Here is a 25,469-nt window from a genome sequence, read left to right on the forward strand (position 1 = left end):
GCCATTTGCTTCTGCAAATCTTTAGGCTTTTCTGTTTTATCCTATGTATAGTAGCCCAAGCATTGTCAATTCCAATGCTTTTGCTGGGACCTGCAGCAATAAACACTCATCGTATTGGGTATACAATGACAGATTTGTTTCGGATCTCAAACTAAATTTGGAAATTGTGCTCTTTTGAATATAGGGCTTATATTGGTGCTTGTAGCCTTGCAGCTGTGCTGTTCTACATTGCTGCAATCGCATTGCCCACTGTATGCTAGGAACATAGAACATGCTGATGGCTAATTAATAAATGCGTGAACATACAGAAATATTGGAAAACTGAATATTTGGTCTCTAGTTGACGCTGGAGCATTTATTTTCCTTACCCTTTCCCAAAGAAAATTGGGAAAATTCAGAGCCAAGTTTCAAAGGGTTTATCCTGGAGATTGGAAAAATGATGCTAGATTCCCATCAATTGCAGAGATCCTTGTGTAAACAACAGGGATAATCTTTTTCTTTAAAGTTGCTTCCAAATGCAGATCAACTGACCCAATTATGACCAGTATCGTGCCTCTATTTATTTATTTTTTATATACAGTCCTGCACGCAAAATTATCTTCCGAAAATTTATTAGGACTAAATTTATTAGGACTACTTCTGTTATTTATGGAAGATTGTTTGCTTTTTTTGAATTATGATAATAAAATGCTTGGCATTTGTCCAGCTGCTGCAATCTAAATTCAATGATTGAATCTATAATATAATATTATCCTTTTGCACTGCTTATTTTCCAGCAGATGATCTCAATCACCAAAATTTCAAAACTCGTTACCTGCCAGTGTGTTTTTGCATAAATATTGGAGTGTGAAGATTAATCTGACTGTCAAGTTTACGTTGTTCTGCTGGGCAATTGCACGATTGCTACTTTGAAGTGAGTTCTGCACTGACCCCAGTTGAAGTTTAGAGCTCATTAAGTCTTAGGTCCACTCTGACCTCCAATTAGCTGCACTAATGGTATGTGCCACTCAGTGACAAGTGTAATTAACTTGCCACTAGCTAGCCAAGCCATGCAAGCAGCACCATTAACTCAAAGTGAAGATTTTTAGTTGTTAAAACATTTAAGCCAATGTTTCAACAACCAGCAATTAATTAGTAAAAGTATAGTGTTATAAGCTTATTTTAATGACTGTCCCAAGTGACACTGCTTTGAGTACCAAAATCTAATAAGATTTTTACTGAGCCTTGAAGCCATAATTCAAAAAGCATTGGAAGCAATGACTCTTATTTTAGTGATAGCTGGTCAGCTCTGTTTTCTGTGTGTCTGTATGATTCTATTCAGTAGCATATAGCATGTGAAGAATAATGATTAGCATCATGTTCCATATTGCAATGAGCAAGTTACATCATCACACTTCGTGCTGTGGCCTGAGTCCTTATATAACATAAGCTGTCGCTTGTATAGTTTACACAAAATTATTATTTAAATCTACATTTTTGGGACGATGTATTTCAGTGGCATGCTCTCATGTTGTTGTATCTACCACAGAATGTACTTTAACACTGACCTGACAGCAGCAGACATGTCATTCTCCTGGCACTGCGAGCACAGTATATTAAATAGATGAAATGAAACATGTGCCCTCTCAGCTGTCAGTGAATTAACTTTATCTAGGTCACAAAAAACAAACGTGTTTTTCCCTCCAACAAGAATCAGCCTAAAATGCCTAATGTGCCTAAAATGGTTCAAGGCCAAAAGAATTAGTCAGAGGTAGATGTTGAATGGAAACCCTCATTTTCCCATATGGCATAAGATATTACATTAACAGAACAATGTTTGCAGATGGTGAATGCAAATGAGCTAAAGGAGTGGGTAGTGCTAGGTGCTAACCATGGCTCAACAGCACTCTCACCTCTGAATCAGAATGTTCTTGGCTCAAGTCCCAGGACAGAGAATAAAACAGCAACTCTAGATTAAAACTCCAGTGTGGTATGAAGGAGTGTTGCAATATCAGAGGTGCCGCCTTTTGGGTGAGACATTAAACAAAGCCCTGTCTGCAGTCTCAAGTAGACATAAAAGGTCCCATGTCACTATTTTGAAGTAGATTACCTGATCATTATCAAATTGCTGTTTGTGGAGTCTTTGTATGCGCAATTGGCTGCCACATTTCTCACAATGCAACAGTGACTACACTTCAAAAAGTATTCCATTGGCCGTAAAGCACCTTGGGACTTCCTAAAGTCATGAAAGATGCTATATCAATACAGGTCTTTCTTATGTTCTTTAATGAAACAAAAATAATTATATTTAAATACATGCAATGGCAAGCAGCACAAATCCATAAAATGTATAGTACATTCACAAGAGAGTTAAAAAAAGTTGTTTTGAAAAATATGATTTTAGAACTTTAGTATTTCCAGAACTTAGAATGAGGTAAACACAACTAGCTTTTTCAGAGAAGTCTTTTGCAATGAATAAATTCAGTACCTGCTACAGAGTGAACATTCCAGAAGTCAAATAGTAGTATCACCTGATCAGACACAAAAAAATACATCTGCAACACAGAAGAAAAGATAACCTCTGTCACATAGATGTTTGTAACATTTTAGCAAATTTTGTCTTCAATAACTTTTTACGTGATGGGTATATTTTTACAGGAATATCATTGGTGGGGCCACATTTTACCACTGATCAAAATATGAAATACTGATACCAAGAAGTGCAATGTTTCTACACCAAAAGATTAATTGCATTTGTTCTGAATGATGTCTATGCAGAGCTAATTCCACCAAAGATACTGGGGGACTCCAACTAGTGATGACACAGAGGTGAAGAAACATGGCTGTTACTTGTTTACCTGATGTACTCCCGCAGCTGACCAATTTTCTTGAAGTAGCATTCAGTGTGTTCACTTTGACTTGTGCTCACCTTTCCAGCATGCAAGTAAGGCTAATGAAACAAATGTGTGCCGTTTGTCTTTTGAGTGGATATTTGCCAACTCAATGCCTGGTGGTATATGCACAAACACAGCCATTATCTCCAACAGGACTTTGACATAATAAAAAGAGGAACCTAATTCAAGGTAAAAACAGCCAAAAACCCATTAGCTGGAAGGTAAAATAAGTTGTGATAAGATGGCAGCCACATTTCTTCATGGTGTTGGCCATGTTGCAAAGTGTTGGTTACAGTTCAGTAGGTCTGAAGAAGTCTTTGTAGTCATACATAGGTTAACTGTAAATCTTTATTGACTCTTTGAACTATTTACAAATATACAGTAAAGGGTACAAGCCAGGAGCTGTCCCCATACTTTCTGGTACATACAGCTATGTCCAACACTTGACCAACCCTGGGTGTGGGTCATGTGCCTCTTATATTACTGTATGGGCGTACTGTACTTGCTCCCACATTGACTCTATATGTGCCTGGCCCTTAAGCTACAGGCCATAGTTTTTTTCTTAGGGTCGAATTTTCCATGCCCACTGGCGTCGGGCATGTTCGGTGGTGAGAGCAGATAATAGGGCGAGAAGGCCAGGAATCGGTTTCACAACATTGTGAAACAGTTTGTGATTGTCCACTCAGCCTGTCGATGGTGGGCAGCGTTTCCTGCCGTCGGAAGTCGGGAACCTCGTTGTAATACACGTGCATGTCATTATAAGGCCAGCCCGCCAGAATCATCCCCAACCCGCCCCCCCGAAAAACACCCCCCCAACCACCACCACCACCACGCCCCCTGGATTGTTGCCGTGATTACACACCGGTGAAGAACATGTCTTGACAAGTGTGATGTGCAGAAGTTGGGACTTACCGCCAGGGCCTTGCTCATATCACGGATATCTGAGGAGCAGAAGAAACTGGAGCTAGATAGCAATGGCACACTGGAGGAATGTCCATGGCATGCTGGGTGGATTCTCATAGACATGGCTCTGCTGTGAAGCAGCTCATGGAAATTGGAAAGTTACTGTTGAGGGTCTGCTCACAATGGATGACAGTTGAGGAGGGGTGGAGAGGACAGTCCAGCTATGTTTGAGAGAGGAAGATGTACCAGGAGGTGGGAGAGGAAGGTCTAGGACTGACTGGGAGAGGAAGACGTGTTTGGAGGGTGGGGTGAGGTGGGGCGGTGGGGGGGGAAATGAAGGTGTTGGGAGGGAAGGGAGTACGGGGGCAGGAGGTGGTATCAAGGGAGAATACAGCAACCAGGGAACTAGGTGTACAGGGGAGGTGGAAGATATAAGGAAAGGAGTTCGGATGGGGGAAAGGAGCACAGAGAGGGGTGGGAGTTCATGGCGGGGGGTGGGAGGACTGCAGAGGGGGAGGGAGTCTAGGGGAAGGAAGGATTATGGAGAGGAGAGGAGAGGAGAGGGAGTCCAGGGAGAGGAAGGAGTGCAGAGAGAGGAGGGAGTCCAGGGGCAGGAAGAAGTAAGGGTGGAGGAAGAAGCCAGGAAGGGAGAAGGAATAAGCAGGTGGGGCGGTGGGGTGGGTGGGTGGCAGGACTAAGGAGGATTGAATGCGGGGCATGGAGGAGGAGTCCAGTAGGTGTGGAGGTGAGGAGTCTGGGGGGGGTAGTGGGGGTAAGAATAGAGGACTGAGGGGCAGGGAGTCTGGAGGAGGGAATGACTGAGGGGGAGGGACTGGGGGGGGAGGCACGGGGTGGGGGGGAGGGAGTCCAGGTTCTCAAAGTGAACGTGCAAGGCAGGGCTCTGATGAATCCATGACTGCCTCTTGGGGAGCAAACTAAGGTTGGGCATGGTACGAGTGAATGGTGAGAAGAACCGAGGGCAGAGTGAGGCGGTAGGATGGGAGGGTGAGGGTAGAAGGGACGGTGAGGGTGGTTGGTGGGGACCCCGGAGGAAGACATGGACCCTGGGGGTGGGAAGGGGGAGGTTGGGGAGGCGAATGTGTATGGAGTGGGATTTTCAGGAAGGAAAATTGCACATTTACCTGGACATCCCTGAGGGAAAAGGGTTGTGGCTGGTAGGTTACGGGGGGAGAGGGGTGAGTGAGGGAGTCCAGAGGGCTTATCAGAGGGCAGGCAGGTGTACTCCTCTGACTTGCGAGCCACTCTGTTGAGGGCTTCCCACAGCCCTGCGTGATGTTCCCTTGCCTTCTGCTGACTGTCCAGGTTGAGTTGGGAGGCCAAATCCAGAGGTTTGTCATCTGACTCAGACCTCACAGATGCCTCTTCCCCAACAATCCTCCAAGTGCCAGGGAGCTCAGCTGAACCTGCCTCCTCTTGCAGCAGACATGTGTCCGTGTGGTGACCATCAGATTGTGAACCCGAGCCTACTCTAGATCTAGATCCCACTGAGGTGTGTGTCTCTGCACTGGTGCAGGGTGTGGGTAAGCGCTGTGACGGGTCTTCCAGGTTGCTTATTTCCAGCTATTCAATGGAGGAGGAGTCCTCTTCGCTGGAGATGCAGACCTGGATGGAGCCCAGGGTGGAGTTGAGGGACTGGCTGGCTGAGGGTGTCAGTCGCTTGGCAGAGCTCCCTGTGAACCAAAGTACAGATAATTAGTGCATGGCAGCAGAGTCAAAAGCAGGAGAGAGAGCACTCATATTTGCATTGAGAGAGGGGTGTTGTGGTGCAGGATCCTCTTGAGGGTGTTTGCTATCGACCTCACCGTCACCGTAGGCAAGGTCCATGTCTTCACCAGTCAGCGCGATGGCATGCTCCTTAAAATGAGTGAGGGGTCTAATGTGGCCACTCCACCCCCAGTCTGGGACCTCTCCCTGCTGATGTGAGCAGGCTTCCCTGCATGAAAACAGATGGAGAGAGTGTGAGCAGGACCCATGTCGCTGCCCCTCCTGCGGCCAGAGCCGGGGTAAAGGACATCACGGCAGGCCTCCACGTCTTCCAAAAGGTGCTCCAGGGACATGTCATTAAATCGGGAGGCTGCAGTCTTTTTGCCTTTCGGGGCCTTCCTGTCTTCTGTGCAGCAGAAGTCCTGAGCTGGTCGCACTGAGAGGTGTGCGCACAGCTGCACTTTAAATGCGGCGCCTGGTGTGATGAGGTGGCGAGATGATGGTGTGGCAGGTGAATGAGAGCCTGCCCAACATCAAAATGGCATGTTTCCTAGGAATGCATAATTAATATGGCAGGTGCGGGACAATACAGCGTGAGAAGCCGCCATTGCGGCCAGCAGGGAAAACAAAGTTTTCCTCGCCCACTACTGCATTTAGTGCGAATCTGGGACAATTCCGCCCTTAGTCTTTGGAGGTGCCCACCACGTAGTGTGGCACCTTTGACTGTTTTTACCCACATTCTTTTCTTGCTCTGCGGAAAACCAAAATATGAATGAGTCTGCCAAATCAGTTTCAAAATTACAAGCAGTTTCCTGTTTCATGCTCAAGTTAAGTAAGGTTGATTGCTCTCTAACATCTTCCAGTTCTGGTGAAAGAAATGTTAACTGTTTCTCTCTTGCAGATGCTGTCTAATTTGCTGAATATTTGCAACATTTATTTCGGATTTCCAGTAGCCATGGTATTTTGTTTTTGTGTAAGTGAATTGGTATTTGTGTACTCTTCAAGGGCAAAACTTTACCATTAAAATTAAGTTTGGCTTTATTTAACAATACCACTGCCTTAAAATAGATTGAACATGGACATTATGTTTATACAAAAACTACAACAGCTTGTTGCACCTTGGGACATTTTATTATGTTAAAGGCACTTCATAAGAGCATTACACAACAAAGTATGATACTGAGCCTCATGAGGAGATAAAGGGACAGATGAGCAAAGGTTAGCCAAAGAGCTAGGTTTTGAAGGGCATCTCAAAGGACACAAGTGAGGCAGAGAGGAGGAGAGGTTTAAGTAAGAAATTCCAGAGTTTAAGCCCAGGCAGCTGAAAGCAAGGCAATGATAGTGATTAAAACTGGAGTTGCTTGAAAGGCCAGAAGTAGAGGAGCGCAGATATGAGGTTTGTGGGGTCTGAAACATTGGGGATGGGAAGGGGCAAGGCCATGGAGGGATTTAAAATAAAGAATGATTTTTTTTTTCAAAAGAGCCATTTCTTAACCAGAAGCCAAGAGAGGAGTTTGGCAATGTTTTCTGGAGGTGGAAATAAGTAATATTAGTGATGGTGCGATATCAGGTGGGAAGGTCACCTCGGGGCCAAATATGACACCAAGGTTGCGAACTGTTTAGTTCAGCGGCAGATAGTCACTAGGGGGAAGGATAGAATCAATGGCTAGTTTGTGGTGAGGACTGAACACATTGGGTTTGGTCTCCCCAAATTTAGTTACAGGGAATTTTCAGGTCATCCAGGACTGGATGCCAGACAAGCAGTCTGATAATTTGGACACAGTGGTAGGCTTGTGAAAGCCTGAGGTAGAGCTGGGTGTCATCACCATTCATGTGGAAACTGATGTTGCAGTTTTATACCAAGGGGTAGAATGTAGATAAGAAATAGGACTTATCCTTAGAGGACATCAGCAGTAACGGTGAGTGGGGAGAAGAAAAGCTATTGCAAGTGATTCTCTGGCTCCAATGAAAGAGATAAGCAAAGAGTCAGGTGAGTGCAGTCCCACCCAATGGAGAGGCATTCAAGGAGGATGGTGTGATCAATCATGTCAAAGGTTGCAAAGGATAAGGAGGGATAATTTACCTCTGTCACAGTCACGTGATGTCACTTGTGATTTTGAAACAAGCTGGGGCAGTGCAGAAACCTGATTGGAGGGATTCAGAGCTGGAGCTCCATGAAAGATGGGTACAGATTTGGGAGGTGCAATGTGCTCAAGGACTTTGGAGTGGAACAGGAGGTTGGCAATGTGGCAATAGTTTGAGAGGATAGTGGGCTAAGGGGTTTTCTTTGAGGAGAGGGGTAAAGATGGCAGATTTGCAGGAGAGGGGTCCTGCGGAGAAAGAATTATTAACATTATCAGCTAACAGGAGAGCAAGGAAAGGATATAGCATAACACAGTTATGGAACTGACTTATATGGAATGCAACTATTCAATATTTAATATTGTAGATTATAATAAATAGGAACTTAATATCCGTGCTGTAGATTCCCCTTGCATCTGATTTCATCATGTGATATACAAGTAAGGCTGAATATTTGTCATAAGAATAACTCACTTCCCCCAAACTGCTGGGAAAAAGAAAATCATAAATGGGAAGCATTGACCAAACATGGAAAATTAAATGTAAATATAATTCAATTTAGAAACAGGAATAATTCTGTAGCATGATCTCTATATATGCAAACATTAGGTCAATTAGTCTACTTATTTTAATTTTACAGACTATTGCATGTGTGCTCAATGAGATGGGGTGCTTTTTCTGGGGAAGGAATACAGATATTATATCATATTGCTTTTTAACCAGAATTATATGTCAATTGGTAGTCTGACACATTGGCTGTTTCTTGATGATAACTCCAGTAGCATGTGTCTGCCACCTTGTTTCATAAGGCTGGAAATCTGAAATAATGAGATTCCAAGGAGATGGTGAAGCAACTTGAAGTAGTTGCTTGGTAGTACAGCACTTAAGTATTGTTGAAAAAAGACACATTGTCGAAGCTTTTCATCTTACACTCATCAGGACAATTTGCAAGAATACCAAATGTAAAGGGAACAACTTATCCCACATGAGAAGAAAGTGCTGGTTGCTTGGCAAGTAGACTCAGATTGGCAGAGACATTGCCATGGAGCTTAATCTACCTCTTTCATTGCTGCCATGGTGGGAGGGGGGTGGGGGGTGGGGGTGGGGGGGGCGTGACCGAGGGAAGCTTCTGGATTGGACGGTGGGGCTGAGCTATGATGAAGGTATGCAAAAAATAAAAAAAAGCCACACCTCCTCTCCTAAAATTCTTACAGCTGGCCTTGCAACAACAATGATAGAAGCCAAAAAGCAGGAGACCTGTTCTCCATCTCAGCCACGGTGCGTGTTAAAGCGGAGTGAGAACAGGAAAACGGCATGGCATTCTCTGATCTAAACGCTCCTCAAAACTCTGCCATGTTAAACCCAAATTGGATCTGTATCAAACATTAAGGCCTTGAAATCCCTACTGGCATTCTGTCCTACACTGGTAGGAATCAATATGCTGGCAATAAAAATGTAAATTCCTCAATCCGCTGGCTTCTTGCCTGACCAGTGCGGTTGAAATTCTGGCTTGGCCCATTGCCATTAGTGCATGTTATTGCACAGACCATCAATACCATTAGTAGCAATGCCACCTGACTTAGAAATATTTCTAAATGAGGGGGCCTGCAACTTTCTAAATTTTACACACTTTTTTCACTCCCCATTGATCAAAGCGATCCTCTTCACGTGCTACTAACATCCTCACTATTGACATCATGAAACAATATTTCAGGTGTCTCAAGTGATCAGGGTTCTCTTACAGTACATCCTTTAACAAGATTATTGTTGCCTGCTGCACAACTCTGAAATACAAAGAGGGCTCGGCATGTAGGACAAATAGGTCATATGAACAGATGAACATACAAATTAACTCTCAATCAAGGCTGGAGCAGGATGGAGATGTTGATCCAGAGGATGTACCCACAGCCAGGAAGATTGGTGTTCAACCAGTCAGATTCCGTTAAGTGTCTGAGCTTCCTCTAAAAGGAATCATGCTCTCCATGTGGCATTGAGAAAGTGGCACCAAGTACCTTCTGCAAAGCCTGTTCTCTACATGTCTTCCACTAGCATTGGTACAACAATACCAGCTTGCATTTTTAGAGTGTAGAAGACCAACCCCGGGCACATTAAAAAGGGATAATCAGCCAGAAATAAATGCCAAACCAAAGCAGGTGATTCTAGAAGTGGTGCCCAAGATCTCAGCCACAGAGGTGCATTTTAAGCAGTGTCTCGAAGGAAGATAGAGAGCTGTAGAGACAGATGAGCTTCAGGAGAGAATTGCAGAGCATGGCGTCTAGACTGTTTAAGGCAGGACCACCGACGGTGAGGCATAGGGAGGAGGATACATCCAAGAAGTCACAGTCAGAGGAATGGAGAATACATCAGGGAGTTGTAGTTTTTGAAGGAGATTCCACAGATAGGGAATGGCAAGGTCATACAAGGGTTTAAATATGAGAATTTGGGGTATCATTTGCTGTGCTTCTATATTATTCTCCACAATCTGAAAGGAACTTTTTGGAAGCTCAAATAGAACACAACAAATTTACTAACTTATTTTATACCACATTTCAATGCTGTTAGTGCCTTTTCCTAAATGACGTCCCTTTAGTCCTGGGGCATTATGTGCAACATTTAACCCCTGCTCTGTGAATTCTTTAGTGGTTCCCTAGTAGTGGGTCAATTAGATCCAAAGTGGGACTCAGGACTGTGCTGGTTTGTGAACTGGCCCTTGCTGCTGCTCTTTGGAGTTCCTCTGTTGGAACCCTCATTCCCTGCAATGCCCTCTGCTCCTTGTAAAATCCACTTCTTTGGCCAAGATTTGGTCAGCCCTCCTAATTTGGCAATGTCCGTTTTCCTTACATCTGATGCCATGAGATTTTTTTTTCCCTCTATGCCAAAGGTGCTGTAGGAATGCAAGTTGCTGTTATTGCAGCTGCCCTATTTCTGGCACATCGACTGTCACCAGTGTCGGGGGGTTGGGTGGGTGGGCGGCTGAATGGACCAAAAGGTCAATGTCATCCTCTTGTGCTGTCTCCAGCCGTGTCGGAGCTCACGGCCATTTCACTGGAGTTTATGATATACATGAGCGCTAACCAAAGGGCGTCCTTTGGAAATGGGAGCCGAAGCGTTTGGGGTTAAGATCTAAGCTAGCGCTCTTTGTCCCCTCACTCCTTGCACAACAAATACCAGTGCATCCGTAAATCTACACTGTCGGAGAAGCTTCAACCCTTTCCTCGTAACACAAAGTAAGAATGGAGCTGCTGAGACGAGTGCCACCGCCTTTGAGTGTGCAGCAGCTGTTAGACGTGTGCGAACACTCCTCAGAAGCCAATGACGGGCAGTTTACAGTAAGCATGCCAATCCTAAATAAACAACATTTGTAGCAAACATTCGTGACAGTCAGAGACCGCTCACCTGCGGAACGCAATGTCCAGCCTCAGATCGAAGCCTGCAAGCGTAGTTCGAGTTTTTATGGTTTTAACATTTTTTTTTAAAGTCAAGGCGAACCAAGAACATTTCGTCCGGTGGATCGTTCCACATACTTGTGTCTTTTTTTTTAAAAAAAACAATCTTGCGAAACATATAAGATTTATAGTAATGGTAGAAGTGGTTCTCGATACTAAAAAAACCGAATACCCAACATTCATAGAATGGTTAGAGTGCAGAAGGCGGCCATTCGGCCCGTCGTGTCCGTGCCAGCTCTCTGTAAGAGCAACTCAGTTCATCCCACTCGCCCTGGCCGCTCCAGCAAGTATTTCTTATTGAAGTAATTATTCAATGCCGTTTTGGAAGTTTTGAGTGAATCTTCTTCCAGCAGACCGCCACTAGCTGCTTTAAAAATTCTGCTCTTTTGCCAATCACTTTATATCGTTGTCCTTTGGTCTTGATCCTTACTCCAAAGGAAACAGTTTCTCTCTATGCACCTCTCACGATTTTGAATACTCCTATCAAATCTAAACCCAACTTTCTCTTTAAAGACAACAACCCCAGCTTCAAAAATCTACCCATGTAACCGAAGTCCCTGATCGCTGGAATCATTCTTGGGAACCTTTTAGTATCCTCTGTAAAACTTTTACATTCTTCCTAAAATGTGGTGCCTAGAATTGGACACAATACTCCAATCTAAGTCGAATCAGTGTTTTTAAAGGTTCATTATAACTTATTTGCTTTTGCACTCTCTGCCCTCTATCTATTAAGCCCCAGGAGCCTGTCTGCCTTTTGAACCATTTTCTCAACCCGCCCTGCCATCTTCAAGGATTTGCGCACATATACTCTCCCAGGTCTATTTGCTCTTGCTTCCCCTTGAGAATTATACCCTTTAAAATGTATTGAATTGCTACATGAGCTGAATATAGTAGAAAGTAAATATACTTTCAAATCTGCAATACAATATTGCAACAGTCTAGGTTTTTGGTTTTAGGTTTTCTAGTTTTCCAGGTAATTCTGTTTTTGTTTTGGATTTCCAGCATCCGCAGTAGTTCTTTGTTTTTATATTGCAACAGTCTAGATGTTTTTATTTGTGCAACCGAAATTGTTACAATTATTAAAAACTTTCAGTTGAGAAATGATAAATTTTGGTTCAAAAACCTTCTTGAAAAAAAAGTCCAGGAAGCTTATTTCATGACTTGGATCCAGCAAGAACTAACTTCCAATTTGTGTCGAATTTAAGAATTCTGTTCAAACTGTCCGGATACAGTACTTGCTGCTGGAGCAATTATGTATCATAATTACTGCGAACACCTAACAAGGAAATCACACTGTTCAACTTGCCCTATAAATTCGCATATCATACGCAAACACATACATGCATGTTAATTCCATCTGTGTGATTGTTATGTCAAATTATCAACAGCAGTTCTATAATCGCCATGTCATACTTCTTTTATAGAATTAATCCCGTGTTAGTCACATTGGGTCGGGAGGTCCTGTGACTTATTTTCGGCAATTGAGGAAACTTTTACCTACACATCCGCCTACTTCAAGAAATCTATGTATTTCTTCTCGGGTCTTCTGATTTGACTGTGATACTTACAGGCATCATGTTTGGTTTAGCGTCTTTTCAATTATCTTGCAGAACAGTGTACTTTCTTGAGGCTTGCAGGATGTAAACAACGGGCAGTTCTTTGTATACATGTAAACCAGTTCAGTGCTGCATACCAAGCTTGTTCGTCCCGTCACCTTTTCTGCATTGTTGGGCTGGAACTGCCGATTTATCACATGAAACTAACTGATCATATGAGGCTCCACCTCTAGTGCATCCAAACACAGGAGTCTGGGAGCTGTAGTTCATCAAATCCGGAAGTACGCACAGTACAAGTTTATTTCCGCAATACTGTAGTACCCTTTACAGTGCCGCAGATTAAAATAATACACCAGGGAGAATTAGTATGACCACATTGATATGCATTTCATTTAATATCTGAGAGTTCCTGATTGAAAATGAATTTAAAGTAAAAGCGTTTTTAATAATTAGCACCAATTCCAATTTCCACAAGATGAAAAGTTTGCTAGTACTAGTGAATGGCAAGTACCAATCAGCATCCTAAAATGAACGTAAGATGAGATGTTGAATCGTCAGATACAGGTTATGGGATGACCACTATCATTGCCAATTCTGATAACAATCCAATGATTTATCTTGTGTAAACTCCTTGTTACTCTGTCTCCCCTGTGTCACCACATTTCATCCCTTCCCTGAGTGAGCTTAGACCTCAGAGTCCTATGTTTTATGCTCTTTCTGTTTAATACGGGATTTATACAGATGCTACAGTCAAAATGCACAATGTGAAAGGAATATAAGTCGGTCGACCACACCTCAACCAAATAGGTTAAGTGCTACATGATATCCATTCTCCGGAGGTGTGCTATTTGATAATCTGTGTGCATCAGTTACTTACCTGCTTTTAATTAGATTAGTTTATGTAGTCTGTGAAAATAGATGTGATATGTGCCACAGAACCATAGAAAAATTACAGCACAGAAGGAGGCCATTCGGCCCATCCTGTCCATGCCAGCCCGAGGACACCCAGGTGCCCTTTCTAATCCCACCTTCCTGCACCCGGCCCATAACCCTGCAGTTTACAACACTTTAGGTGCAGATCCAGGTACTTTTTAAAAGAGTTTAAAGCTTCTGCTTCTACCACAAACTTGTGCAGCGAATTCCAGACACCCACTACCCTCTGCATAAAAAAGTTCTTCCTCATGTCCCCCCTACACCTTCCGCCACTTATCTTGAATCTATGTCCCCTGGTTCTAGAATTCTCCATCAAGGGAAACAATTTTATCCTGTCCACTCTATCTATTCCCCTCGTAATTTTGTACATCTCAATCAAGTCACCTCTCAGCCTTCTTTGTTCTAAGGAAAATAACCCCAACCTATCCAATCTCTCCTCGTAGCTACACTTTTCTAACCCTGGCAACATTCTTGTAAACCTCCTCTGCGCTCTCTCCAGAGCTATTACGTCCTTCCTGTAATGTGGTGACCAGAACGGCACGCAATACTCCAGTTGTGGCCTCACCAGTGTTTTATACAATTCCAACATTATATCCTTACTTTTATATTCTATACCTCTGCCAGTGAAGGAGAGCATTCCATATGCCTTCTTTACAACCTTGTCTACTTGAACTGCTGTCTTCAGGGACCTGTGTACTTGTACGCCAAGATCTCTCACTTCATTTACCCCTCTTAGTATATTCCCATTTATTGTGTAATCTCTGTAACTGTTTGACCTCCCTAAATGTATGACCTCACACTTCTCTATGTTAAAATCCATCTACCACTTTACCGCCCACTCCACCAAACCATCTATATCGTTTTGGAGATTATGGCTATCCTCTACACTATCCACTACTCAGCCAATCTTTGTGTCATCTGCAAATTTCCCAATCGTGCCCCCCACGTTCATGTCCAAATCGTTAATATATAACACAAACAGCAAGGGTCCCAACACCGAGCCCTGTGGAACACCACTTGAGACAACTTTCCATTCGCAAGGGCATCCATTGACCATTACCCTTTGTTTCCTGTTACAAAGCCAACCTTTTATCCAGTTTGCCACATTACCCTGAATCCCAAGGGCTTTTACTTTCCTGACCAATCTGCCATGTGGGACCTTGTCAAATGCCTCGCTAAAATCCATGTACACAACATCCACTGCACTACCTTCATCAACCCTTCTTGTCACTTCCTCAAAGAATTCTATCAAATTTGTGAGGCAAGACCTTCCTTTAACAAATCCATGCTGACCATCCCTGACTAGTCCATGCCTTTCCACATGACAGTTAATCCTATCTCTCAGGATTGATTCTATTAATTTGCTCACCACTGATGTAAGACTAACTGGCCTATAATTGTTTGGCATTTCCTTTGATCCTTTTTTAAACAATGGAACTACGTTTGCATTTCTCCAGTCCTCCGGTACCTCCGCTGTATCTAGTGAAGATTGGAAAATCATCCTCAGAGCAAGGAAATCCAGGCAATTTTGCATTTTGGCCCTCCATTTGCTGCATTGTAGAGTAGAATTTTTACAAATGTTATTATGCGTACTCACTTTCACATGAACCAATGTACAGTATCAAGCTGTACCAGAAATGATGAATCATCTATTGTGGCATTTCATTATTAGAGAAATAATGTACTTGTTATGAGTTGCTATATCACTATATTATAGACTGTAGGATTTGCTGGTTGAAATCTTTTGTGGAAAACACTTACAAACATATAAGCTTAGCATATTGGTATTCTCTATTTTAACATAGATGTGAACCCATTAGTTAAATTGGCTTAAATCTCTAATATTATTGTCTATTATTTCTAGACTTTGGTCTCAATGTAAATTACCAAGGACCTAATAGTGTAGAATTAAAGAATGCTTCACTGTATAATTGCCACAAAACCATATGATCTGTTGAAGATGGTCATCAGTGTTGTTAGAGCCAGGATCTGATTATTTCTTTGGATCATACAAGGTCCATTAATTTGGGACTTTTCATGTTTGAGATGAGGAATGCTGTTCTATGGTCATTTCTGCTTAACTTTCATTATATCATGATTATTATATATAATTCCAAATAAGGGTTTGCTCAAAATGAAAAGTGGATCAATGAACTCACTTAGCAAAGCTATAACTTATCTCTTAAATGAGAGCCTTCCTTTCCAAGGAGAGAAAATATAGTTAAGCACATCTGGAATCTATATCATTATTAATCACATGGAAGATTGAGCAATAGACAGAGCTAAATCAAGTTATCGCCATGAACCATTCATAAATATTCACACAACGTTCAGATGCAATTTCTTATCAGCTTGTATATTAGTAAGCAATTAAATTTAGAGGAAGAAAAGTTAGTGTCCTATACATTTGTAATATACATGGATGTGGATTATGTATAGCTTGGAATTGTGATGCTAAATTTATATCACTATAGATCAAATATATAAACTGCCCATGCTCTCAAGACTGATTTTTCCTGTCCATTACATATGAACATACAAACATATGCATTAGGAGCAGGAATAGGCCACTTTGCCCCTCGTGCCTGCTCTGCCATTCAATAAGATTCTGGCTGATCTGTTTTTGACCTCGCATTCCTGCCTATCCCCGGATAACCTTTCACTCCTTGCTTATCAATAATCTATCTACCTCTGCCTTAAAGATATTCAAGGACTCTGCTTCGACCATCTGATGTGGAAGGGGATTCCAAAGCCTCACAATCCAACTCTCGGAGAAAAAACATTTTTCCTCATCGCTGTCCTAAATGGGTGACTCCTTATTTTGAAACAGTGACTCCAAATTCTAGACTCTCCCACAAAAGGAAACATCCTTTCCACATTCACCCTGTCATATGCCCTCAGGATCTTACATGTTTCAATCAAGTAAAACGAATGGAGGGGAGAAATCACAGGTTGATAATGGCATAAGTGGAAAATTCTGTCCATAGTGTATGTGATAATCGGATCAGATATAAATGTGGATTGAGTAAGGTCCGTATATGTACAAAGAATATGGGCTGTTGAGGACCAAGGTTAATATATTTATTTCTCATTCATGCTTTGGGCTTCAAACTTAAATAAATGGATATACTCAATGCTCTTTTGTACACTTTTTAATAAAAACACTCCTGCAGAGTGTTACAATGGTCTGTCATTAAATTTAGCTATAGTTTCAAGCTGTTTCAAAGGACAGAGTTTGGACAACAGGGTTTAGCTAAAGAACTATTGCATGGCTTTATAAAATGTACGGTCACTATATGGGCATACATTATTCATCTGCTGACTTCAGAACATTCATCAAGTTGAAAATCACATTTTGCAAAGTTGTTTGGTTTGGTAATTCTTGGCATAGTTTATCAAGCAAGTCACTTTGTTTGGGAACTCAACCAATGTTTTTATAATGAACATAAAAAAAGAACCTGGAACTTCTACAGTTTTTAGTAAGTAGATCTCAATAACAAAAGTAAAGGAAGTATACAACACTCAATGAACCTGCACTAATATAAAAGCAAAATATTGCAAATGCTGGAAATCTGAATTCAGAGTAGGCTGAAAATACTTAATGAATATCCATCACAGATCAAATTGTCAAAAGCATTTTTCAAAAAAAGGCTTATTTCTTCTAATCTGGAGGCTGAAATTTACAAGCATCTGGTAATGTAAAATCATTAGCAATCAAGACTAATGTGTGAAAGAAAGGCAGGAAATATTGAATATACTCAATAAGTCTGGCAGGATCTGTGGAGAGAGAAAGTGAGTTCAAGTTCAAATTGATGACATTTTGTCAGACTAGAAAAAGTTAGAGGTGGAAAAAGATTTTAACATGCACAAAGGCAGGGAAAGTGGGGAGCAGAGGAAAGAACAAAATAAAAGGTCTGTGAAAGGGTGAAAGTCAGGACAGATTCAGTGACAAAAGGGAGCATGGTGCAAGGCAAAAAGGATAGTTTCGGGACAAGTAAGGACAAATGGGGGTTTGAGCAGAGGTGTAAATGGGAATAACAGAATCATCGCTGACAACTGCAGTCTGAAAAAATGGGGACAGAGCTTATGATCTGAAATTGTTGAACTCGATGTTGACTCCAGAAAGCTGTGATGCACTTAATCAAAAATGAGGAGGGGTTCCTCAGGCTTAAGTTGAGCTTCATTGGATTAATGTAGTCATTCAAGGCCAGAGAGGACAGAGTGGGATTGGAGTGGAGAATTAAAATGAAATTGACCAGAAGCTTGGGGTCACCTTTATGGATTGAATGGTTGTATTCTGCAAATAAGCAGTCACCCAATATGCCTACAGCCTCCCCAATATAGATGAAACTATATAGTGAGTAGCGAATGTAGTATACTAAATCAACAAGAGTACAAGTAAATTGCTGTTTCACCTGAATGGAACTTAGGGCCTTGGACAGTGAGAAATCAGGTAAAAGGACAGGTGTTGTATCTCCTGCATTTGAATGGGAAGGTGCTGTGGGAAAGGCTGTTGGGAATGATTGATGAGTGGACAGAATGTTGCGGAGGGAAGGGTCTCTTTGGAATGCTGAAAGGGGAAGGGAAGATATGTTTGATGGCATCATTGCTGAGTATATCCAGTATTTCCTTAGCAGTGACAAAAATGGTGGATGATGGTCCGTTGAAGGAGGTTGCCAGGGTGGAAGTTGAGGCTAACGGGTACCCTATCGTGGTCTGGCAGGGAAGGGAAGGGTGAGCAGAAGTGCAGGAAATAGATCATACACAGTTGAGCCCCATATCAACCATAGTGGAAGGGAATCCTTGGTTGTAGAAAAAGGAAGACACATTTGAAGCGCTGATATGAAAGGTGACAAAACAGACGTAGGGAGATAGTTAACCTGGGAATATAGGACAGAAAGCACATTGGAGAATGTGTAATCAAAGTATTTGTGGGAGTCAGTGAACTTATAGTGGATATTGGTTGATAGACAATTCCAAGAAATGGAGACAGCAAAGTTGAGGAAGAGACGGGAAACAGACTAAACATGTGAAGGCAAGGGCATGCTCCTGGCATTGGTCACCCGACACATTTATCCTCAAAGTGTACCACTGCTCATGCCAACTGGAAAGTGAAGAAATTCTTTGTTACCCAGTTGGATGATCCAATCCAATAGATTTCTCCCTATCTCCAATCATTTCATAACAAAGCAATGAAAATGTTCAAAGAAAAGTTAAGAAAAACATTCAATTTTTTCATGCCCTGATGACCGTTCTTCTAGGTTATATGATATAGCATCCTAGAAATTAATCTTCAATCCCTGGAGATTCAAGTACAATCTTGAAGGCAGCCCTACCTGAAACATATTATAAAGTGCTATATTAGTGCAAGTGTTTTCTTTCCTGTATTACTTAAAACCACACACTGTATGACAAAATAATATAAAATGCTGACACCTTTCTTATTTACAATGTAATGTGGAAATTCATTATTATGATTCTATTGTACTTAAGTGTGGCTTTCAGAAGTATTTTGAGTTCTGTGGTCTTTGGATTTCATTTCTGTGGAGGCAAAAGGCAGTTCATTTGGTCTTGTTTTACATCAAAATTATATTGGCGCTGAAATTAATTCTCTTGTTACTATAAAAACCAAGCAGTTTATAAACATGCAGTGTCTAAGGTACTATCAGCAGTCATGTACATAATCTTTTTGACTAAATGGCTTGTGATCTAACTTTGGCATTAAAAAATGCAATCACCCACACATAAGGTGCCCCCTGGAGAGTTGAAAATTCTCTAATAGGATAACGTATGCTATTTTTCCCCACAGGATAGATACTGGTTCAGAGAAACAAAAGAAACTGGGGATTGGAGTCAAGAGGGTTAAATGAAGGGAGGAATTGAGCAATGGAGATGACAGCAGCAACTGGTATGTGGGCTTGATAGAAAGACTACAATCCCAGTATGCTTTGTGCGTTCACTTCCGCAGCTGCGCATGACGCGGATGCGCAAGGTCTGCTGGTAGTTGTAGTCCAGCCTTTGACTGCTCCCAGCAACTACATTTCTTTTTGGCAGCTATTCGCGTCGGTGTTTTAGTGAATTCCCACCGAAACGTTTCCGAGTAGAAATCAGGGGTCGTATTGCCTGAAGGGACCATCGAAAGAGTCATCAGACGGAACTACAAAGCCCAGAATGCCAGTGTTTAGGTGCCCGTATCGAGGGAAGGGACAAGGCTGGGTTTAAATGGACAGGATGTGGCTGGTGCTGCTGAGCAGAGGAGGAAGAGATTGGAGTAGTGACCGGTTCTAGGAAGGACTTGTCACCCTTTACACTGCCTCCTGAACCATGAGGGCGCGTTAGACGGACCTGCTGACAGACTGGTGGGGTGAGGTGGGGAGAGGGTGAGAAAAAGTCCTTCTCAAAAATGGAAGAGTTTGCAGAGTAGCTGATGGTCAGGCGACTGTGACACAAGCTGGAACCCTGCTCCAAACCTCCCAAACTTCATCAACATGGGTTTCACACTCAGGCTGTTGGCATCCTTAACCTTCAGCTGGGTGTGTTTCCATCTGGTGCTGGGAATGACAGATCAGGAAAAAGGGACAATCAGGTACGATTTTAAATTCTGCTGTTAACTGGGCCTCTGTAGTACTGCACTTTGGTGCCATGCTCATCCCAGCTGTCATGCTTTGATAGTTGAGAATTTAGTTTTGAACCAAATGATAACTGGTATTGTCACTAAAAATAACTTGAAGCTAAATATGGCAAAGCTTCTTTCAATCTAGTGTAATACAGTTTTCCTGCTTCTCCAACTAAATTGCTTGCTGTCTTCATTATGAAGTTTGGTCATACATTTTTCTTTGCAAAAATCACTACAATGTTCAGCAATATACGATTTTAGTGTTTTGTTCGATATTTCCTTTTGCCCTTTTTCATCTGTTTGTGACAGGAAATGAATATTTTTGATTAAGTAACTTGCATGCGCCTAAAAAAATGAAAAATGCTCTTAAGTACCTCCATGTAGGAGAAACTGGATGGGAGGAGAAAAAGATAATAGGAGGCCAAATAGATAAAAGGACAAAAATCTTGTCAAAGAGAGAGATTTTCAGGAGTAGAGGGATTTGAAAAGGTTTAGAAAGATTTAGGAAGGGAATTCCTGAGGTCGGGGTCCAGGTAGCTGAAGGAACTACCAATGGTATGGTGAATAAAAGGCAAGTCAGAGGCAAGGAATTGAATTGCAAGGCTGGAGGAGGTTAGACATGGGGAGGGTCAAGGCCATAAAGGGATTTAAACAGGATCAACATTTTAAATTAGAGGAACTAGAGGCATTGAGAGGCAATGTAAGTCAATGAGGGCAGTGATGATATGCAGCGGACATTGTGGTCTCCTTTCAAGCAGTGAGGAATGGGGAAACAAAACAGGGACTGGATTTAATGGCACTGCTGACCTAGAAGAAAGCTTCCCACAAAGATCTAGCGATCTTTGTGGCGCAGGCTTCCCCTTTCCCAATGGCAGTTTAAAGCTGATGCCAAATCAAGGTGTTTGCCAGGTGTCCAGCAAGCAGGGTAAGCAGCCAATCACATTGCAGCATTCTCATACAGCAAATCAGGAAGTTAAAATCAGTGAATGCTTTTACTTTTGAATTTAAGATTTCAGATATCAAGTTAAATGATTGATTGGATTACAATAGAAGCTAAAAGAAAGTAAACTTAAAATAATTTTCTTAGTTTTAAAAAAAATGGATTTTCTTATTATAATGGAGAAATTTGACATTTTCACAAATAAAATTAGCTTTCAGGGCCAGTGAGCTTGTTTAGCAGTAATAATGAAGTTAGTACATCATTAATGACCCAGTTACACCTCAATCAACAAAGTGGAACTTTCCAAGGTTTTTTTGCAGCATAATTAACAGTGTAAAGGCGGAAGATTTTGTCAATTCACTAATTTCCCTCCCCTATCTTTCACAGAGTACTACCCTAGGCAATGTTCCCTCTAAATTTTCTTTGTAATGAGTGAGCTACAAACTCCTCTTAGCACTATTTCCTTGCTCATGGGCAGCTTACATTTTCAAAGCCACTGACTTCCACACAGTTTTGAGTAACCTGTTGATTTCAATATCGATACATTCAGATTGCAGCGCATGCGCACATCTTAGTGGAAACATTGCCTTTCTTCACTCACTCTTTTCTCCCTCTCCTTGGAGGTCCCAATCCACCTCTCCTCAAATGATTGCATTATACTTCTACTCTGCATACCCCAATCCACACCTCCTCATGTACATCCAAATCCACCTCTCCTTGGACATCCCACCCAACCTTTCCCCACACATGTCCTATTCTCCAACTCCTCACACATCCCAATCCACCTTTCCTCTATAATGGTGCTATTATACTTCTGCTCTTTCATGTCCCAATCCACATCTCCTTCCCCACTCGCACCCTCTCCCCAAATATCCCACAATGAGGCTGTTAGCTCCTCTTTCCCACACACAAGCTCTCTCTTTCAATAGAGTAGATGAAATGTGAAAGGAGCAGGGAGGCTGCAAATAACTTGAAAGTCTGGTCATGGATCATAAACAAACTGATGGACCCATTCATCTCCCCAAAGAGTGAAATAAAACTCACTTCCATTATTCATTATCCTAGACAGCTTGAATGAGCTTGCAGTTTCCAGGCTGGTATATGTAGGTCAGTCAGTGCTAAGGCTAGGAGTTCATTGAGCATGCTCCTTATGTATGATCAACAACCCAAACTGCATCATAAACCTGCCCAACGAAAGCATTAGGTGCTCATTGGAACTAACTCCATTGATCAACTTTCTCCCAAGCTATGTTCTTTTTTACTGGCTATGATGGGTTGTGACCATTTGTTGCTGTAGGCCTTTTTGGGTCATTTGGCTCCAAGTTGAGTTCTGGGCCATTGAGAACTGCTGACTGGAGGGCACTCCCGAGTCTCACTCTAATCCAGGGCTGGAAAGCAGACACACTGCGCGGTTCCCGTTGCTTTCATCCAGCTCAGCCCCTCCCCTCACAGGGTAATTTTCCCAAATTTCTCCCCCTCCCACAATTCTTGGCCAATGAATGTGGAGCGCCCTTGCCTTTTAAACCTTGGCCTCTCCCAGGTTCAGAGGCCTTGTCCAGCTCCTGGCCTTCTGCTTTCTTGTCGTGTGCTTCTCACTTACTGAGATACCTGTCCTTCTCCCTGCCCCCTACCCGTCCCCACCAGCTCAAGCTCACTGGTCCACCAGTTACAGATTCCCTCTCTCTCTCTCATGCTCACTGATGTTTCAATCACAGCTTCAGTCTTCCCATGCTCTCTCCAGCCACTTGCACTTTTGCACTTGGGATTTGATGCTGAGGCCCACCCTCTGTTGGAGCTCGCTGTTGTGAGCGGTCTGTTTATTTCAGTGTGCGACACTGTCATTTTCACTGTCATTACCACCGCAAAATCCAGGCGTATGAAGCTTGTGAAATGAGTGGTTTAACTGCTATGTACTGTATAGGAATCAATTGTTCCACCCAATCCCACAAAAATATGGCAAGAACTTAGTGTTCTTGATTTTTATTGCTTTGATAGACACACTGCGAGATTGCACAAAGTATTATGATCTAGTGAAACCTGTTATGTCCTCTTTCGCTTCAGTTCAATTTTACCTAAAAAAAAACCCTTGAATTTTATAGACTGAGATATTTGTCTGTCATTTTATTATTTGTCTGTCATTTGGAGAGACCAGGAGAATATGAGGTGTTTTAAACTATTATCTTAGTAGTTCTTGTGTTAGAGATATGTACAACAAGGTAAGTTTTACCACTGGGATACTTGGTCCAATTTGTTTAACGTCAGTGATGATTAGCACAAATTAAGATGTCCACCAGTCCCAGCATTTAATTCAACTTAACTAATTTAGACCAACATGCTCAGAGTATATCCAAATGTACAATCCTGTTTCTGGCTCCCTTCTAATTTGTAGTCTAACAGCTGCATATTAATATTTGGACACAACTTGAATGGAGCTAGTTATGTTTAGACCTCAGTGTCAATATAAATCAGTTTTTATTTTGTGTTGTGATAACAGTTACCATGACTTATCTCAAAGAATTTTACATTATAAAAATGAATCAGTTCTGTTGATGGAAAACTGAATTTCAGTAGCCTTTTACCAGTAGAAAGGCTTTAAGTTCAAAGGTTTTGCTTTTTTTTCCCCCGCTGGCAAACTGAATTAGCTCACAGAGTTTCGCTGTGCTGGTAAATAATGCTGCATATTCCACAACGATAACTTCTGAAATTCTTCAGGGCAATTGTAAGAGGTCATGGCCAGAATTTTACGTTCGTCGTGCGGGCGCGCACCCGAGCGTAATATGATGCATGATGACGTTGGGCGTGCGTCCCGACGTCATCGCGCACTCCCGCAATATTTTGTCTGGTGGGTGCGTGCCGGAGTTGGCTGCGCACCCGCCAATAATTGAAAGGCCTATTAAGGCCATTAACAAGCTAATTAAAGTCAAACTAACGTTGCCTGTCCAACCTTACGGTTGGCGGGCAGGCGAAAAGGCCAAGCGGCCTTCACGTTTTTGAGGAAACCTCATTCACAAGTGGGATGAGGTCTCCTAAAGCAAATAAACATTAACTGAAAACTTTATTTTTGAATTAAAAACATGTCCCAGCTCATGTGACAGAGTCACATGAGGGGACATGTTTTAAAAAATTTTTACTATCCTTAATAATTTTTTTAAAAAGCGCTTCAATCTCCCTGAGACAGCTCTGTGCCTCAGGGAGATTGAAGCGCTCTTTCATGTGCATGCGCGAATTGCACGCCAGGCCTGCTCTCCCTTCTCCCCCTGCCCGCACAGGTTGTGCTGAGCACTGCTGCTCGCGATCCATGCAGGGCAGGCCTTAATTAGCCCACCCACATGAAATCGTGGAGTGGAGCTGATCACTTCCTGCCCGCTCCCACCTAGCCCGCCCGATGAGGGAAAAATTCTGGCCCATGATTTTCATTTTGAACCTGAGTTTGTTCATAAGGTACTGTACTCTGCACAATCCCTTGCTGCTTTTTGGTACAATATGTGAATTTCAAAAAAATAGTAAAATGTTATAGTAAATCACATGATGCATGTTTGCTTACTGAATATTCATATGCATAACTTCATTGCAAAAGGGCTTTCATAATTCAGATGGGGCATGGTGTTTTTAACTTATTTAGTATCCTCTTGGTTAGGTAATGTATTTGGTGAGCAGTGTGGATGATTGGTTATGTCTGCTGGAGCAATATTTTGAGACTGGCCTTGACTTTGCCTACCTTATTTTTTTCTTTACAGGAACCAAGTTACTGAAATGTTTGAGCATGCATACAGCAACTATATGGTAAGCACTTGTTTCATTTTTTTCAGTTGCCTTTGTTTGTTGTCTAGTGTTTGCATTCTTCCTTTGCTCCCTTCAGAATGAGAGTCAGGAAGGACATAGGACTTAGGAGCAGGAGTAGGTCATTCAGATCTTCGAGCCTGCTCCACCATTCAATGAGATCATGGCTGATCTGGTTGTGGTCGCAACTCCGGTTTGCCATCTGCCAAACGACTCCCTAGCAAGGGCAAATAAAAATCCATACTACTTGAGTAGTAAATCCCTTGTTTCTGTTTGACAATAAAGATTCCAGCAAAATGTCTCCAACTTTCTGTAAATGTTCCTTGGTAAACCAAGTCTAGTTTTCTGTTGTATCCTTCAGGTATCACTGTCTGACGTCACATTAATGAGACCCACTGCTATGAATTTTATTGATCCCAACTGATGTCAGCCACTATCAGAACTTGCGAACACTGCAAGATTTCTTTTTGTTCTATACATTTTCACATTCCATTGAAGCCAATAAATTGCAGTTGGTGGTACAGGTTCTCTTAAGATTAAAACACAATAATGTAAAGATAATTCCAAGAAATACTAATGGGAAAGTAAGCATATATTTTTACAAAACTGTGCTGC

General features: G+C 42.1%; 2 protein-coding genes across 5 annotated transcripts in view; one reads left to right on the forward strand and one right to left on the reverse strand.

The window, feature by feature from the left end:
- The window catches only part of slc31a2 (solute carrier family 31 member 2), an 81,197-nt gene extending 68,415 nt beyond the window's left edge, over nt 1-12,782 (reverse strand). For all 3 annotated transcript variants that reach the window (XM_078550293.1, XM_078550294.1, XM_078550292.1), the window contains exons 1-2: nt 12,598-12,782; nt 2,468-2,534 (exon numbers count right to left, since the gene is read on the reverse strand). In XM_078550293.1, coding sequence (XP_078406419.1) covers nt 2,468-2,534; nt 12,598-12,606 — 76 coding nt within the window. In that variant the 5' untranslated portion in view covers nt 12,607-12,782. The remainder of the gene's footprint in view (nt 1-2,467; nt 2,535-12,597) is intronic.
- Nucleotides 12,783-19,762: 6,980 nt separating this feature from the next.
- Nucleotides 19,763-25,469, forward strand: part of LOC144685605 (ER degradation-enhancing alpha-mannosidase-like protein 3) — a 74,682-nt gene continuing 68,975 nt past the window's right edge. For both annotated transcript variants that reach the window (XM_078550286.1, XM_078550285.1), the window contains exons 1-2: nt 19,763-20,104; nt 24,812-24,857. In XM_078550286.1, coding sequence (XP_078406412.1) covers nt 20,007-20,104; nt 24,812-24,857 — 144 coding nt within the window. In that variant the 5' untranslated portion in view covers nt 19,763-20,006. The remainder of the gene's footprint in view (nt 20,105-24,811; nt 24,858-25,469) is intronic.

Source organism: Cetorhinus maximus, chromosome 10 (genome assembly GCF_964194155.1).
Source record: "Cetorhinus maximus chromosome 10, sCetMax3.hap1.1, whole genome shotgun sequence".
NCBI lineage: Eukaryota > Metazoa > Chordata > Chondrichthyes > Lamniformes > Cetorhinidae > Cetorhinus > Cetorhinus maximus.